We start from the raw sequence: 19,786 nt of genomic DNA, 5'->3' as shown, positions 1-19,786 counted from the left end.
ATATAATACAGTAAACGAGAAGATGAGTACTTGGGAGAAAAATAAAGCAGGGAAGAGAGGAAGACATGCTATGGGCAACTAGGCATGCAGTTTTAAATAAAGTTCTCGCAGAGGACCTCCAGGAGTTGACATAGGAAGAAAAGCCAAAAGGACATGAGGGATATTGAGCCATTTGGTTATCTGGAGGAAGCAAGGTCCAAGGAGAGTAAATAGCAAATATAAAACCCCCAACGGCAAGTGTAAAACTCCCAAGAATGTGATTGGCACATTTGAAGGACAGCATAGAGGCCATGTGGTTACAGCTGAGTTAGCCAGGAGACAGTGGTAGAAGAAAAGGCAAGAAACACCAAGGCAGTGGCAGATTCTGAAGAGCCTTGTTGACCATGGCAAGGATTTAGGATTCTCCTGAGGTAGGAAGCCATTATACAGTTACAGGTAGAGATAGAATATTACCTGACTTATGTCACTAGCTGTTATGTTAAGAACAGACTGTGCTAAAGATAAACTGAGGAAGGTATTATTTCTTAATATTATCAAATTCTTTCACACATTTTACATTTATCTGATATAAAACACAAGCAAAATTTTGTACCTTTTGCCTCAAAGTGAAAAACATGGGGAAGATCAAAATAAATCACAGTTGAAAATTGAAACTTTCTGAGAAACTCACTAGAGTTAGCAACTCAATGAAATAGCATATTATTCTGATCATGCTGTGTTTTTATTAGTTCTAATAAATTAAGGGATTGCAGAGTTATTTAATATAGCTGACATTCTACTAATTTCAAGGGAACAAGGGCAACAAAAGCTCATAAGAGAATTCATTCCGAGTTCAATTCCACTCATCCTCCCACTCCACTGAGAACACAATTGGTACTATGTGAGTGATTTTTCCCCTTAATGGCAGGATTTGATATTACTATTTTGATGTAGATTTGAACTAAATGAACTCAATCTCTTGATTAAACGAGAGTTATTTTATCAAGAAATATGCTTGCACACTTTTGGCATTTTAACTTTACCTTAGTTCATAATATAGGCATTATGCATTTATTATTATGATGTATTAGGGATAACTCCATTTTCTTTCCTATGATAGCAAAAGTAGTTTTTTCTTTCATTGCACAGACACATATTCTCATGGCAACTAGCTTCTTTCCAAAGATCCCTGATGAATTATATTCTACAAATGCCAAATAGCCCTCTCACCCTGGCTCATGCTTAGTTTTTGAAACAAACTGCAATAGTGTCATATTATAAAATCACCTTGTACAATTCCCTAGACCAGGGATTGCAATTTTCCTCAGAGAGGTGGTAAGCATCAAAAAACAAAACCGTGCTGATGATGAGTCCCTCTCTAGGGAGAAGATAGAGAAAAACAGTAAGGTTTGCATATTTTGCCTTGCCCTTCACTGCCTCCTGTGTTACATTTCTACTTCGCTCCCTAGGGTGATCTCATCCAGTTCTATAGCTTTAAATGCCACCTGTTGTGACAGACTCCCAAATTTATTCCTCCAGCCCTGAACTCCCAGCTCACATCCCAATTGCATACTTCATTAGTGCACTTGGATGTCTACAGACATTTTAAGTGATCTTCCTTCCCACAAGCTGATTCTCTTTCAAGTCTTTTCCTCATCTCTGTAAACGGAAACTCCTATCTCGCTAATTGCACAGGCCAACTTCGGAATCATCCTTGACTCCTCTGGTACCCTAAATCCAATCTATCAGAAACACTGTCTTTCCTACTTTCAAAATATATCCAGAATCTGACCACTTCTCACCAGTGACACTGCCATCAAGCCTGTCAAGCCACCACAATTTCTCACCTTAATAATTAGATCACTGTAATAGCATGTTAACCGGCCATTGGCTTCAATTTATGCCCCCACCCCACAACCTGTTCCTCACACAGCCGCCAGAATAATAAATCTGATCTAAATCTATAGCATCAATCTGATTATTTCACTTCTTTGTTTAAAATTCTCGATAGCTTTCCTGGAGTAGAGTCCACAGTCCTGATGCCATGGCTGCATGTTCCTGGTGGCCTCTCTAATGTCACCTCTACTCTCAATCCCCCTCGTTCACTCTGCCACAGCCACTGGCCTCAACTGTGCCAAACTCACTTGTGCCTCAAAGCCTTGGTGCTTGTGGTCTCCTCTGTCAAGAACATGTTTCCCCAAGATAGCCACACAGCTGACTAAAGTCACTCAGGCTTCTGCTCCAAAGTACCTCTTCAGAGAGTCCCTCCCTAGCCATATTAATGACACACACATATACCACCCTCACCCCACCACTTGCTGGGGAGCATTTATGATTACTTAATATTACATTATGTTTTTTTTTATGTGTATATTGTTACTAAACTCAACTAAAAGGTAAAACCAAGGAGTAAGAGACATGTTCACTGCAATAACTCAGAGCCTAGAGCAATGCCCAGCACACAGTAGGTATTCAATAAATATTTGTTGAATAAATGAATGAATGAGTGAATCATTGCCGAACCAAGGCAACAAGGTATTCAAATAAAACGTATCAGACAGTGGTGTACTTACTAATATAATCTCAAGGTCTCAATTCATCCATAAAATATCTGGGAATCCAAGCCCCTATAATACCAAAAGACTGAGGCCTACACTAATCGAACAGTTGCTACCTGGAGCCGTTTCCCTCAGAATCATCTAATGAGAGTCAAATCAATATTAGAAAGGTTCTTAAATATACTCAATCTATCAGCAGTGAAGCCATGTTAAGTTCAACCATAAAAAAGCCTCTAATCTTCTGTGAATTTCAGTATATTTGGTTAAATCGATAAATCTGTTACACATTATTTTATACTACTTGTTAAACATGTAAAGGAAAGATGTAAACGGCCTCTTAAGAGTTTTGTCAACACAACGGCCTCCATTGTGTCATGTGCAGGAAGAATTAAGAAGAAATCTGTGAGAAAAAAGTTCTTCAGAGAAAATAATAGGATAGGCCAGGTAAAGATAGCTTTCAGCTGACAAGTGATTTTAACTACTTAAACCAATAAAATTTCTATAAGTTTAATTAAAAATTCAAATGGCATTGTGACTATTTTGACTTAGGCTGCTGAAGGAGATAGAAGACAGAAATCACATCATAAGAAAAATTATAGAAGTATTAAATGTCTGAAGAATTTTAGGCTACAAATCAAGGATAATTGAAAGCAGGCTATATTAATAAGCCCCGAACTAGGTGAAAGAAAAACCATCTGTGCTAGTGAGCCTATATTAAGTCCTCGATCCTGGTAAAAGCATGTCAAGAAGGTTGCAAAGCAAAGTGACAAGAATAACTGAACAACAACTGAATGTTTATGATCTTAAGAGGAGCAGACCTCTAAGATTTAAATAACTCTGAATATAGTTATAATAGTTTATTATTCTAAACAAATGTCTTCCCTGGGTAGTGAAAGATTTGCAGATAAGTTAGCCAAAGTGCTGTCTCAAGCATCATGAAATTTGAGAGACCTAGGACAACTGGACAGGTACCAAAAAGCAACAGAAGACAAATAGGACTTCTATTTTCCAGGAGGAGAGACTGGCAAGATTTCTCTCATTGACAGACAAGAGCAAAGATGAATTATTAATGAGATTAGGAAGTAGTAATTACTAGAAGCCAAAATGGGTCCTGGGAGAACAAATTATATCATACTAACTCAATGTCTTTTGTTAAGTTTTCAAGTGATAACTCTGTGAAACGTGATTGATTTTGTATCTGGACATGTGCAAAGCATTTGAAATAATCAACACCTAAGGAATAAAAGAGACTTGGAGACATTTAGTCTGGGAAAGTGATGGCTCAGTGGAGATATTCTTTCAGGTTCCTCAACTATCTTCTTCAGTCTTTTCTGAAGGTGTTTCAATGAGCCATGATTCTTATACCAAATCACAATTTCTTCAACATCTTTTAGAAAATGAAACCACTGAGTACCAAAAGTAGTATTGGATAGGGGACTTTGAGTATTCATAGACATAAACAACATGGCCTTCTGAGTTAAAGAAGGATCAAGGAAAAAGTCCAATGTGGGCGTAGTATCAGGAGAGCAGTCGAATATTGTGACAGGTATACAGATTAAGTTGTAGAATCACACAGGATGGTTACGTTCTATTTTTTTTTTTTAAAGCTAGATTTCAGACTTTAATGCTCAGAAGTGTTGGTTACCTCTTCTACTTTTGAATTAACTCATCCTCACCTATAGAGAAGTCATTATCTAGAGATTCATTTTAACAAAAATTAAAATAATTATCTCAGAAATACTCAACATTTTTATTTTAAAAAGTGATTTTAAAAAAACATTTGTTTTATGGCAATGCAAATATTCTGTATGATGCCATAATGATGGATACATGTCATTATTCATTTGTCCAAATCCATAGAATGTACAATATCAAGAGTGAACCCTAATGTAAACTATAGATTTTGGGTAATTATGACACTTCAGTGTAGGATCATCAATGGTAATAAATGTACCACTCTGGTGAGGAATATTAATAATGGGGAGTCTATGCATGTATGGGAAATCTCTGTACCATCCCCCCAATTTTGCTATGAACCTTAAACTGCTCTAAAAAAATCTTAAAATTTTTCAAACTTTGTTTTTATTTTATTGTTCTTGCTATATATTTTCCCTCCTTTCTGTTCATCTCTTCCTCATTTCATATATTCATTTAGCCAGTATCATGTGGCCACCATGTGCTGGAAGCTGTGCTTTGTGTTGGGAATATAAAGATGAGCATGACATATTCCAGCCCGTCAAAAAGTTCTGAGCATAAATGAAGACTGACGTGTAAAATAACACTATATTTCGAGGTAATAAGAGCCATTTAGAGATATGTGCAGGGCATTATGGGAACAAAGAGGAAGGATACTGAATTTTGTAGGGAATAACAGGAGTGTTAGGGAAAGCATTCCAGAGAAGTCTTTCTCAAAGCAAAAGAAAGGGGAAAGGAAGCATATTGACAGGCCTGAGCTTGGTGCCTTCAAAGCACAGCAAGTTGTTGAGGAAAGATGAAAAACAGGGGAAAAAGTAAGAGTAGAGGTCAGAGGGGATGGCAGGAATTGCTTTATTAAAGACATAATGCTGGGTGAGTGGGGGGGTAGGAGGGAGGGGATTATGGAGAGGCCTGAGGAAAAGGAAATATTTGGGGGTGATGGGTACGTTCATTATCTTGATTATAGTGATGGTTTCACGGGTGTAGTCATACATCAAAATTAATCAAACTCTACATTTTAAATATATGCATTTTATTGTATGTCAATTATACCTCAATGAAGTTAGGCCTAATGCTAGTCTAAGAATTTGGACATCCATGTAAAAGTTATGGGGAGCAACTGAATGATTTTAGGGAGTCAATGAAGGATATTCAGTGGCATTTCACTCTTCATTTTACATCTTTACAAGATGTTCCTTGTAACTAAGGATTTAATCAATCAATCTTGATTTATCATGCGCCTATTATGTACCAAGGACTAAGCTTGTCCCTATACACAGAACACATTCCAATCTGTGAGGAACATGGGTTTTCTGCATCTCAATTCACTTTTAAACTCAAACTTGAGAAGCATAAGGTATAGCAGACATCATAAATAAAAGCTGAAAGACAAATGAGAGGCAAATGAGAAAAATTGCAAATATTTACAAAGGAGTAACATATAGATTATATAAGAAGCTCCTACAAACTACAAGGAAAAATATATATTAGGAAAATGAAAGATATTAATAGGCAATACTAAGAAATATAAACAACCAATAAATATATAATAACTAATTCAATCTCATTTAATAATCAGGAAATATAAAGTAAAAAAAAAAAAATCACCAACTGAAAAAAGAAAGGTAATATTAAGTATTGGTGATAGTGCAAGAAAAAGAATCCTCATGCATACTGTTCATAAAAGTGTAAATTGACATGCCTCCTGGAAAGACAACTTGGTAGTAACTATCAAGAATAAAAATACCTTCTGATACAGCAATTCAAATTCTGGGACTCTTTCCTAAAGAAACAATAATATTAAAAACAAAAGATAACCTTTATAGAGAGTTTATGATTATAAGATGATTTACACTTATTCATTATATCAATTTATTTAATACTCAGAACAATGCAACGGAGGTAGGCACTATTATTGTCCCTGTGGTTGGCAGAATAATGATTCTCAAACATGGCCACAAACTAATCCCTGAAACTTCTGAATATGTTATCTTACATGGCAAAAGGGACTTTGCAGATGTGATTAAACTAAGGATCTTGAGATGGGGCGATATCCAGGTAAGCCCAATATAATCACAGGGTCCTCAGAAGAAAAGAGAAGAGGGTTAGAGAAGGAGATGTGATGACAAAAGCGAAGTCAAAGGCTGGACCATGAACCAAGGAATATGGGCAGCCCCTAGAAACTAGAAAAAGGAAATAAATTCCCCCTTATAGCCTTCAGATGGAATACAGCACTGATGACCCATTTTGGACTTCTGACCTCCAGAATTATAAGATAATAAACTTCTGTTGTTTTAAGCCACTAAGTTTGTGGTAATTTGTTACAGCAGCAACAGGAAACTAATACAGTCCCATTTCATAAATAAGGAAATTGATGTACATAAAAATGAATAACTACCCCAAACCACACAGCTAGCAAGGCTGATCTAGGATTCAAACTCAGAGTGCATGCTCATAACCTCTATATACATTGCCTTCAAATACATATAGAAAGATGAGTGCAGAATTATTTTTTTAAAACCCTGGGCAAAACAAGAACTAACCATCCTTAAGGGCCTGGTTAAAAGAAAAAGTCATAGTACAGACCATGAAACAGCACATAAGAGTTTAAAAACAGTTCATCATGAAAAAAATTTCCAAAATACATTTTATGGTGAAAAGTTTCAGAATAATGTATTTTTTAAATGTGCATATGAAACATGCATACATTTGCAAATACTAAGACATAGATTTGGGAGTTCAACATAATGTTAAAAATGATCGTTTGTATAGAATGCAGTGAGGTAGTGGGGTAGAAGGAACTTCCACATTGTAGTCAATATTTTTATATGTTATTTGAATGTTTTATAACAAGAATATTAGGGTGTATTTTAAAACGAGGCATTTTTAATGCATGGAAATATACATGAAATTCCTATATTTTTTGTTTAAAAAAAAAAAATGGAGTCCTCTACTGCACAAAGTTTAAAAGGCCTGCCCTACAGTGACACCAAATGGTGGCAGATCAAAATACAGTACACAAGCAGGACATTTGTTCAGTTCAATCTTCCTATAAAAGTTTTGATTCCTTTGAAGAATAGGCAGCTTAACAGAATTAAATAATATGGAGACAAATACTCAAAAACCTAGAATTTTTAATCAAAGAAAGTCTAGTGCACCAAGTTTCAAATGCAAATTTTCCGGCCTCTTTTCAAACTTGAGCTAATCTTCTGATCCCATTGAGTATTTACATATCTTATTTCTCACACAGTTAAACCAGCACAGTGATTTTACCTAATGGCTTATTGATCAAGGAAACACTGCAAATGTAAGAGATGCAGTCATACCATTAAAATCAGCTTCTACTCAATAGGAACCAACCTTCGGTAAACAGGCAACAGTTTGAGAGGATGAAAGAGGTGGTGCTGGGGCTGAAGAGGGAAGGAAGGTATCTGAGAAAAGAGATAGGCAATGACTGAGAGTTTCTAGGATGTATATTTTCATTTTTTAATCTTATTTACAGAAAATTAAGTTGAATAAAGCATGAAGCTAGGCATGCCAAATATATATCAATTTCTCAACAAAAAAGTTTTATTCTGGACTGTGCAGGGAAAAGAATATTTCAAATTAAGCATGTCGGTCAGTACTCAGTGTCCTCCGCCCAGAACCTAAACCAACAAGTAAAATCAGCATGTAAAGTGGCTCATCCATTTCAAGTCACACAAAATGATACAGAAATGGACCACCTCCCAGAGCACTCCTCTAAAATACCATTTGACCAGAACCCTTAGTCTCTCAGCATTAAATGACAGCTTGTTCAGATTTATTGATGGGTTATTATTTTTCATATGCCAAAATTTCCCAAAAAACAGAGGACATATCAGCTATAAAAACAAGTCAATAATATCATTAAACTATTAGGCCTTGAATTCATAACACTGGATATCAATTCTAAAAGGTACAGAACACCCACCACCACCATGTCACCATCACAACTAGACTACAATGCACAGACAGGGCCAGCTCTACAACACTTTGAGAACTCTCCTGCTCAAATCAGCTAACGTCCAAATCATAAGGACTACAAAGAGAATTACTTCAGGAAGGTACCTTAAGATTCTAAATTACCAGAAATAAAAGATCACTGACTAAACCCTTAGTACCATAAAGTACCCATATCCAGTACTCATGCGTTTAAGACTATTTTTTTAGGAACAGAGATAGTATCAGCATTAAAGAATTCTGCTTCCAATTTCAAGGGAGAAATGAATAAACGTGGATATGAAATTCTATTCCAGCAAACCTGGAGAGAATATAGACATATCAAATGGTTTAGTGGTTGAAAGAAAGCTTTAAGGACATAAGATTTCATGGATATTGACATAATATTTCTGAATATTATATTTGTATGCCACACTCTACAGGACATAGAGCTCTGGAAAGTTGTATGTAAACAATATATGATAAAACACTTTTAATTTACATGTTATATCTTATATATTCTAATTGCTCTATAATTGACATTGGTTACTAACATTTTGGATGTATTACTTTTGCACATTGCCTTTCTATCAAAAAGATAATAACATAAACTAACACCAATGTCCTGGTAGAGTTGCTTTTTATTCATTGTTTAACATAATTCTTGTGTAGAATTAAGTTGATATGTAATGCAAACAACTGTGGTGAATTTAGCCATTGTATCAAATTTGGGTGTTTGTTTAAATAGAACACACCTTTCTGAGAAATCTGAAATTCACATGAACCAAATTAATGAATTTACATAATTGGATAAAAGAAAATTAAACTGATTGGCAAGTAACATAACTGTCAAGTTTTAACTGATTGTTGTTAAAATAAAAACAATGCCAGAAATCACAATATCAGTCTACAGAGCCTGAAGATGAAACAGAGCTAAGAGCAAGTCTATCTATGGTAAAAATCAAATGAAAAGGGCAGCTTTGGCCCTACTTCAGGAGTGGGGAGGAGCGAAGGCTATCCCAACCCCAACTATTCCTGTGTGGACACTGATGATTTTTCAGGTAGAAATGATTAGTACTTTAAAGCTACGATTAGTCAAAAAGTAAATGTTTTTCTGTGAGATAAAAGTCTTGAAGGAATCTGCAGTTTAGTTTACCTCAAGTTAATGGCCCATCTTCGATACAAACATAACTTCATTAAAAACTTAGTATTATGGAAATCTTATAGAAATATGCACAGCAATTATAATCAATTTCCTAAAACCACCAAATTATTTATTATTTATACCGTGTTGATAAATTGAAAACATATCACTCTTTAATGAATTAGCAAACTTAAAATAGAGCTTTTACTCCAGAAAGGAGAACAAAAAATTTCAGGCATTCCAAACTGTTCCACCTTCTTTGTTCAACCTTTTTTCTGGTAATTCTCAAGTATTGTTTGGAACTTTAAGCAGATTTCCCCTCTTTTTCAGAGGGAGGGAGTGAGACGTAGGGGGAGCCAGACTGAGAATGGTGAAAAGTTGAAATGAAAAAGGTAAAGCTGAACAACATTACTGTTTGACAAACAAAAGAATATAAAAAGTTCTCATTTTCCCCTCAAATTTCTTTCTCTTTTCTTCACCAAGGCAATTATATTTTAAAATGTTAGTACCACACAACTTAACAGAACTTAAAATAATGTGTTCAAGAATAATCATAATCAACAGAGGGTAAAGCACTGTTCATATTGTCCATAGCAGATGTTTTTCAACAGCATTACTCTTTCCACATTATATTCCATTTGCAGTCAAGTATGACCTGGCATCGAATGTGTGGATTCAAGGTCAAGTCTGAGTTGACATGTCCTGAAACGGAAGTGTTCTATCTCTATCTTAAAATGAAAACTATAACCTCTAGCACTGGTATCTGAAAATACAGTTGTTTTAACTTTCTGACCCCTACAAGTACACTGCTTGTAAATGACAGCTCTTTGATGTAAACTCTAGATTTTCAATGGAGGGCAGAACCTGGCTATTTTAAATAAACCTGAAATATCTGCAAGTTGAAGCTCATTCTTCTGTGACAATCACTAGAACATGGGAATAGTTTTAAATCTTTTCTGTGATGATACGCAACATAAAAAGTTACTTGTTAAATAGACATTTTCGTATAAGCTTGTGTTTCAGATTTAATGTGCATGGGAAACATTTCAAAATTATAATTTTACATTTTATGACTTTCATTCAAGACTCAAAAAAGATGAGCAAAAACCAAAACTCTAAGTAGTCTGTGGTTAAAAACTATGCAAATTCTCCCTTATTCACTTACTCTCATATGGAAGACATTGCAAATAGAGCATCAAATGGGGATCAAGAGAAAGACAAAGTGATCAGGTAACAGAAAATAAAGCAAGCAAGGAAATACAGAAAAAAGTGGGGAAAAAAGCAAGAGGAGAAAAGAGTGTCCTGGAGAATTGGATAAAAAAAATGTAAAACATTTTTGTAAAGGCAGTAATTTAAAAAGTTTTATAATAAAAATTATAAGACTGTGAATAGGAAACACTGCTTTTTTATCTTCTGTGTTCTATTCAGTTTTGTGAACTTGGGGGCAGGGAGAGGGGAAGGCACTGCAGGGAGGGCTGAGTAGAATGGGTTAACAAAGAGACAGGAAGGAGGTTAAGAGCAAACGCCTACAACATGCAAAATACGGTGTGCAGACATAGTCCTTCAGTTAGCCAATTGAAATTTTCAAAATTATACCCAATACAATTCCATCACCCTCCTGGAGGTTGGTAATTATATAACTGAAGATGAAAGGAAAATATAATAATCTTATATAAAAAAAATGAAACACTACTTTAAAGTATAGTCATGATGACTGAGTATAACCAACCTCAAAATGATAATTTAATGATAGGAGAAAAGAGCAGGAGAAAGAAAGCTTGATAAAAATCTTAATTTTAAGTTGCAACACAGCTAACATATAACTTTGGCAAGTCTTTTCACCTCTTCAGACCCCAACTTCTATAAAACAGGAGGCTGGAACAAGATGATTATCAAGGTGTCTTGAAGATTTTTTAAAACGTATTCATTTTTCACTCTCATTGCCAAGAAAGAGACTATATTTCTAATTTCAGAGTCTAAAATATGAGACGAACTGAAGTGAGTGATTAGAATGAGAAACTGAAGCTACTCTTGCAGTGTTGGAATACAGAACTCTAGAATAAATCATAAATATATTCTCTAGTCACAAGGAGTACAGTTTTCATTTTACATTTTGACATTAAACAGAGAACATAGAAAATCATGTTTATACTTTGTAAAAGCCCCTTGGACTTCATTTAAGACTAGAGTTTCAATATATATTTTAAATCAAGATAATTTCCCATAAATACCCTTAGGTTTAAAAAAAAGCAAGATGGACAATAAAGGTTTGTAACAATGATGTGAAAAGGCTTGACGTTTTCCTTCCCTTACTTTGCAGAGTACAAAAATCCCCTCAAGAGAGAGTTTATCCTGAGAGGCAGTACTTACCACAACAGCAAACTGTTCAGGTTCACATAAGTTGTTATAGTCACTCTTGAACTGAGACAATGAATTTAACTGTTCTTGATCAGGAAGATGCTTTATTAAGTTCTAAAAATTAAAACCAAAAGAAAAAATCTTCACTAAATGTGTTTCTTGAGTTCTAGGAAAATTTATTAATAAACTATGGGAAGGAAACCAGTGAAGAAGTTAATCTTGAGTTCTATTTCTAGGTGTAAGGTCCCTTATACTAAGCCATAAGCTAGCTACATTCCCTGCATCTTCAAAGCAATTTTCCTCTTCTCTATCCAGAGTTATTATATATTCAAATCAAGCACTACTGAATGTTTATTTGATTAGCTATATAATTGAGAAAGAAGAACTCAACCTATACCAAAGGAACAGCTTTCTCACCTGGATAAATGTGATCAATTACATTTCAGCTTGAGGGAATTAAATGTCAGAAATTTCAGGCAAAGCCAAACATATTTTAACACTTCACTCAGGGAGATAAAAGAAATCATCATATTGCTACTAAAAAGGCAAGGGAAAGAATAGAAAAGAAATCAAGGGAATTTTAATGACAATGCTGGCAAGACTTGATCATGGTTTTAATAACGAAAATGAAGATCTCTCTAAAACAAAGACAAAGTAACTTTTAGGATTTGAAAGAAAATTTGAAAAGGCATTGAAGACACAGAGTGATATACTTTGCAGATAAAAGCATATAAAGAGATCCTTTGGGAACTCGAGTGCCCACGCTGTAACGGCCCTGTGCCTGTATCACCTGCAGTCCGGAAACCACAGGTTCATTTGGTTGTTCTGGCTCCTTTGTCCATGCATAGCCTTTCCCAAGCCACACACTTAGGCAGGAAAAACACTCCCAATGGAGAAAGACCAAGCGAATACACAGAATTATGCTTGTCTGTTAAAACAAATGATTAAACCATCCCTTGGATAAAGTCTATATAGATCCTCTGTATCAAAATATAATTGACTATAATAGTGTTATAACAAGTTAGTGTACTGATATTAAAATTAAGAGAAAAAAGAGTGTTTGGTGCTCACAATCCCAAATTATAGCATCTGTATATTCTCTACAAGCCCAAAGGCAAATACAAATTATAATTAAGCCTACATCATGCTATATAAATTTATAGGGAAAAAAATCCCCCACAGGTGCAAATTAGTTAAAAATACTGTTAGAGAATGTTATATATCAAAGTAGTTAGATCAAAGAACAAGTTTTTGACTCACTGTGTACCTTTGGACAAAAACTTGGGTGACTGGCCAAAAACAAACAAACAAAAAAAGTGGCAATTTAAGATCATCCCTAAAAAAAGTATTCACTATTAATACTACTAACTGAATAAAAACAATACAGGTATATGACTTTCCCATATAAACAGAAGTTTCTCTTAGAATTGTCTGAGACTAAAAGACCTGATTGTTTATATTTTCTTTTAACCATTCTAGTTGACAGCTGGATTATTTGAGTTATTTATGGCAGTGGGCTTCCAAATTTCTCCAGCATCCCTTTAGATGACCAACAAATCCCCTTGAACATTTTTAGTTAATATATAATTTTAATCTCTCAAGAGAAATCTATTAATTTTTCACTTTATTATTTTTGCTTCCTAAAGTAATAAAACTATTGTGATTTGTAAGAGTACAGGCCCAACTTTCCTCTGTCTCTTCCTTTACACAAATGCTAAGGTCCTATCAAACTAAAGTCGTCACAGTTGCCCACACACACCCAGCTTTTCCCTCACAGCTCAGGGTATTATTACTGCCAGAATAACTGCCCCTCACTATTGCTCACACTGCCCTTTTCTACATCCACACTGTATTCAGTCTTTAAGAACCTCTCCCTCCACATCCACACACACCTACCACATTATCTAGTTCTAAAACAACCTTAATACAGCCATATTTATCTTATATTATAATTCTATAGGTAAATGTCATCTCCTGTGCCAAATTATAAATTCCAACAAGGTAAAGTCTATGTCCAATTGAGCCTAATACAATGCCCTGCACATGGTGGGCACAAGAAAATATTTGCTAAATGAATGAACTAATAGAAGACTGATGTGACAAAGCTAAATGAGTAAAGAGTGAGTTGGGAAAATGACATCAAAAACGACATACTACTGGGGCCGGCCTGATGGTGCAAGCGGTTAAGCGCGCACGCTCTGCTGCAGTGGCCCGGGGTTCGCTCGTTCGGATCCCGGGCGCGCACCGACACACCACTTGTCAAGCCACGCTGTGGCGGCATCCCATATAAAGTAGAGGAAGATGGGCATGGATGTTAGCCCAGGGCCAGACTTCCTCAGCAAAAAGAGGAGGATTGGCAGATGTTAGCTCAGGGCCGATATTCCTCACCAAAAAAAAAAAAAAAAAAAAAATGACATACTACTGACATCTTGTTATATATGAAGAAATAACTAGATAGGCCAAAATAAAACCATGACAGTGAACAAAGACAAATCACCAAAATGATGATTATTACAAAGTAAAACTTTCTACGCACTATTCAAAAATAGGCAGTTCTTCACTTTACAATTAGGAACATATTTTTAAAATTAAAAATAAGACTTCAAATAGCATGAAATTCTTATTTTTTAGTGAATATATGAAGACTTTACAGATATCCAAACTAAAGTTTTAGATTTTATATTCATAAAACTGATTTAATATTTATTAACTGTTGTAGGCAGAATAATCACGCAACCTCTCTCAAGATATCCACATCTAATCCCCAGAACCTGTGAAAATATTAGGGTAGGTGGCAAAGAGAATTAAGGTTACAGACCGGATTAAAGTTTCTATCAGCTGACCTTAAAATAGGGAGATTATCCTGGATCATCTGGATGTACCCAATGTAATCACAAAGGTCCTTAAAAATGGAAGAGGAAGACAGAGCAATAGAGTGAGAGAGAGAGACAACTATGAAAGAAAGGAACAGGGAGATCCAACATGGATGGCTTGGAAGATGAAGGAAGGTGCCCACAAGCCAATGAATGTGGGCAACCATGAGGAGCTGAAAAAGAGAAAGAAACAAACTCTTCTCGAAAGCCTATGGAAAGGAAGGCAAGGCTGCCAACACCCTCACTTCAGCACAGTAAGGCCCCTGCCAGACTTCCATTGTACAGAAATGTAAGATAATAAATTTGTGTTATTTTAAGCCAATAAATTTGCAGTAAATTGTTATAGCAGTAATAGAAAACTAATATATTAATAAATTACATAGAACTGAATGCTCTTTGGACAGGAATTTTAAAATGCAAATACTTTTTTTCCATCTCTGTACAACAAAAGCCACAGGATCCAAAACATTCATGTATTAATGAAAGCCACTCTGTAAATATTTAACAAATGCACTATAAAAAATACAAATGTGTATTAAATAGAAAAGTTTTCTGTAAGGAATTTGGAATCTACTCACAACAACAAGGCACATACACAATCAACAATAATAAAGACAAAAATCTAGTAAAAAGAAACTGCTAGAGAAAAAAATGCTTAAGAGTTGTTGAATTAGCTGGTTTATAAGTCTCAGAGACTCACAGCACAAATCACTAATGGGATTATATCACCACGATATCTAGAAGAAAAGATAGGAGAGGCAAAACCAAGAACAACTTCTAAGGATACCATTTATTAATGGGTTAAAATGTCTAGAATAATTTAATTGCTTGTTGACACTAACAATCTTTGGTTTCTTTTTATTGCTAAAAAATCATTTTTCTAAGTACATCTATTATAAGAATAAAACATAGTAAACTGAAGAAATATTATTCTCTCACTATATAATTTGTGGTTTGATTCTCCAACTTTAAATTTTATCAAAATATGCATTATTGACACCTTATGTGGAATACAGCAAGTAACTTTTTGGCACCAAACTAGCATTCCTTAAATAATACTGTGAGTAGAAACCATTTAAGAAGTCTACCAGCCTTCCAAATGAATTCAGAATACTATGCAAACAATTTTTAGTATTTATAGGAACACAACCGACTCGAGTAAAGGTTGTTAATAAAGGTAATTCTAAATGAAGAGAAAACTCCCTCAATTTTCTATACCAAATAATAATACAACTTTATATGACATAAGCCTAAGAAAAACATATTCTAAGATTATACAAATAAATTTAACTTAACATATTACTAGTCTTAACTGTAACAAAAACTAAAACATACATGTAAAATTAAACAATTTGTCTGTCAGCAACAGTCATTTAAAATAATTGAAATGTAATCATTTTGATAGCATTATATTTAGTTTGCAGTTAAGAGAAGATGCAGAGTCTCATCTCCTGGCAATGCAGAAGTTATGCTAAAACTAATTATGCAGCAATGATTTTCCAGTTGAATGATTTGGTTTAAGAATTTTGCTTCACTTACAGATTTCTATTTAATGAGAAGCTTGCAATGAAATATTGGAATTTAAGCTCTCTGCCTGTTTGTTTACCTGAATCATAGACTCTGCCAACTGTGTTTCATCCACTTCCAATATCATCATTTTGATTTCCTCATATGGCACCCGAAAAGAGCCCAGGAAAATTGCTACGAGGGGGGAAAAAAGGGTTCATGATCAAAAAAGTAAGAAAAGAATTTGAGATATAGTTCTATAAGTAAAATCAAAAATAATTCATAAAATGAGAGATTTTTAAACATATAATTACCGTGTGGCAAATTTTCAGTAGCACATTTTATACTCTTCTCCAGTTTTAGAACTAGTGTTTAAACAGCAGACTTATATTATTACGCTGGTTCCAAGGTTGATTTTTAATGCTTAGCTATTAGCCTATCATAGGAACGGTGCCAATTTTCATGTGATTAAAAAAAAGAAGTATGTTTGGTATACCATAAAAATATCATATTGTAATGAAAAGAACCATAAAGCCCAATATATGTATGTAATATTTGTCTAAACGTGTGTTGTTAGCTTGTAGAATATCTCCCAGCCCTACTAAACAGTTCAGAAAAAAAATCTTAAGAAAACTGCTAAGCAGTACATTAATACATTCACAAGTTACAATAGCACTTCACTGTTCAGAAATATCCTAGACGATATGCCAGAGAAATAGCCTTTGCATGTAACTAAAATTTAAATATCAAATATGAGAATACAAATTTTCATGGAAAACTATCCAAATGGATTAGAAGGGATAATATGCTATTACTGAGAATTCCAACATTATTTACATTTTCTTTTTGGTACTTCATATACCTAGTGTTAAAACATAATCCTCTTCTCAAAAATTACTGAGGTATACAAGGGTATTTTCATAGCGTTAGATCTAATGCTTTTGCTGTTTCCCCCAAATTCTGCTATTATTATGTTTCTTCTCTCCAGTGACAGATATCACTTCTCAAACATACTCAAAACTTGCTACCAATCGCTGATTAACCTATTTTATATACGGAACTTATGTCATTTTGTCTGTAGAAATTTTCATATAAAGACATTATGTTTCATAAGACTCAGAAAACACGATCTGCTTTTTTCTTGGAGTACGGCTGTCTTCCCGATTCCTGAGGATACCACGTCTCATCTACAGATGAATAACAAGGGCACCGTCTGTGTTCTTATCACCAGCTTCATTCACACATTTCTGAACTCAAACAGTCACAAACGTGGGATAACAGTGCTAGAAATTATAGATGTGTATAATCTTTAATATCCCAAGAACCTGAAGAAATTAAGGATCTAAATGAGACTGTAATAGATAGAGATTAATGGAACTATAAAAGGATAACCTTGTAGTAAACACTAGAAAGCATAAAAATATAATAACTATATGATCAAGATAATCAATGAGTAACTGATGGGGAGGGAATAAAATCAAAATCTGTATATCATGTACAAAACAAGTTGCATGTGACTGTAGAATTAAATGTAAATATTAACAAAAATGAACACTAAAAGAAATGTAACATGGCAAATTAGCTCATTGATGAGTGGAGAAGAACTTCTTAATCATAAAAATCATTGGAAAATGCGAAAAGATTGATATCTGACAACATAAAAGGAAAAACACTCAAGTCAAAGCACTTAAAACAATTAAAAAGCAGGAAGCTTGGAGGGTAAACTTGTCTCAAAATTCAGAGCATTTTTTTTCCCTTCATGTATATATTACCATGAGGTCCAAATAGGAAAATGAGCAAAATGTATGTAAATTCAATAAAAAGAATAAGGAAACAAAAAGACAAAAAATAATGTAATATGTTCAACCTCAGGAGTAAGCAAATTGAGAAGGCAAATTGCTAAGACGTATCTGGATTACAAACTTAGTAAGATTAGTAAGATTAATCAGAATCCTTGAAATTTTGATTTCCTTTGAGAAATAACAAATCGCACTCAAGAAACCGAGTCTATGGATACAAGAACAAAATACAGAAAATAGAAAGATCAAAAAGAATCACTCTGAGGCATAATATAGTAATTAGGAAAGAAATGACAGTTTTATATTTCAGGCAGTATGGCAAAGTGCAGAGATACTCTTGAAATATATTTTTAAAAAAAGATATTTTTAATCTTAAATGCATTCCAGAGCTGTCCTGAAAGAGAAGAAAGCAGAAATCCTGGGAGAAAATAAAATAAGTATTTTAAAAAATGAAAGAAACGTTTGAAATATTGGGTAGGGGAAAAAAGACATTAAAAAGAAACAAGATTTGAAGGAGAAAAAAGATCTTTTAGAAAAATATATATATATTAAACTACTGAAACTGAAAACTCAGCATATGGATTAGACATTAAATAAAGAGAAAATTGATGATGTGAAAGACATATGCAAAGAAGGTATCCAAAACACAAACACAAGGCGATGGAAAAAGAATAGGTTAAGAGAGACAGAAGATGAGTAAGCATACCTAAAAAATGTCTACTTGAAGTTCCAAAGGCAATCATAAGAACAGGAAAGAAGCATATTTAAAGAGTAAATGTCAGGGGCCGGCCCCGTGGCTTAGCGGTTAAGTGCACGCGCTCTGCTACTGGCGGCCTGGGTTCGGATCCCAGGCGCGCACCGACACACCACTTCTCCGGCCATGCAGAGGCCGCGTCCCACGTACAGCAACTAGAAGGATGTGCAACTATGACATACAACTATCTACTGGGGCTTTGGGGGAAAAAAAAAGAGGAGGAGGATTGGCAATAGATGTTAGCTCAGAGCCAGTCTTCCTCAGCAAAAAAAAAAAAAAAATAGGAGGATTAGCATGGAGCATGGATGTTAGCTCACGGCTGATCTTCCTCACAAAAAAATAAATAAATAAATAAAGAGTAAATGTCAGAGAATTTTCCACAATTATAGAGAGACACAAATTATCAGAACAAGGAGGCTTACCAAATCCCAAACATGATAAACTTTTTAAAAAGCCACACTAGATCCCTGGTGAGTTTTACAGTGGAAACACTTGAGCAGTAATGGTGGAAGAGTAAAGTGGTACAAACACAGAACAGGTAAATACTTAGAGCAGGGGTCAAGAAACCTTTCCTGTAAAGGGCCAGAATTAAATATTTTAGGTTTTGTGAGCCATACAGTCTCTGTCACAATTACTCAACTCTGCTATTAGCACAAAAGCAGCCACAGACAACATGTAAACAAACGCCCTAAGTTCCTTTAAAATCACGTTTAAAAAAATAGGCGATGGACAAGATTTAGCCTGAAGGCCATAGTTTGCCACACCCTGTCTCAGTACAACCAAAAAATGGGAAAAAACCCAAACATCAACCAAGGGTTGAATCAATAAAGTATAATACTCAAAGCATGTTAAACTGCACTGCAATGAAAATGAATATCCTACAGTTAGATGCATTAACATGGTATGATTTTATTTATGTAAAATTCAAAGTCAGTTAAAACCTAACACCTTATTGTTTAGGAATATGTACATGGTTGGTCACACTATGAAGACAAGGAGGGCTTGCCCCGTGGCTTAGTGGTTAAGTGCGAGCGCTCTGCTACTGGCGGCCAGGGTTCGGATCCCAAGCACGCACCGACGCACCGCTTGTCTGGCCATGCTGAGACCGCGTCCCACATACAGCAACTAGAAGGATGTGCAGCTATGACATACAACTATCT

At 34.8% G+C, this 19,786-nt stretch overlaps 1 protein-coding gene across 2 annotated transcripts in view; it reads right to left on the bottom strand.

The window, feature by feature from the left end:
- DIAPH3 (diaphanous related formin 3) overlaps window positions 1–19,786 on the bottom strand; it is a 480,740-nt gene that overhangs the window by 230,595 nt on the left and 230,359 nt on the right. For both annotated transcript variants that reach the window (XM_004433600.3, XM_087436004.1), the window contains 2 exons: window positions 16,174–16,268; window positions 11,707–11,808 (listed from right to left, as the gene is read on the bottom strand). In XM_004433600.3, the coding sequence (XP_004433657.2) occupies window positions 11,707–11,808; window positions 16,174–16,268 (197 nt within the window). The remainder of the gene's footprint in view (window positions 1–11,706; window positions 11,809–16,173; window positions 16,269–19,786) is intronic.

The sequence above is a fragment of the Ceratotherium simum genome, chromosome 10, assembly GCF_057802395.1.
Source record: "Ceratotherium simum simum isolate JZ-2026a chromosome 10, ASM5780239v1, whole genome shotgun sequence".
In the NCBI taxonomy this organism is placed as follows: domain Eukaryota; kingdom Metazoa; phylum Chordata; class Mammalia; order Perissodactyla; family Rhinocerotidae; genus Ceratotherium; species Ceratotherium simum.
The sequence above is the reverse complement of the archived record's forward strand: the minus strand, read 5'-3'. Positions and strand labels throughout refer to the sequence as shown.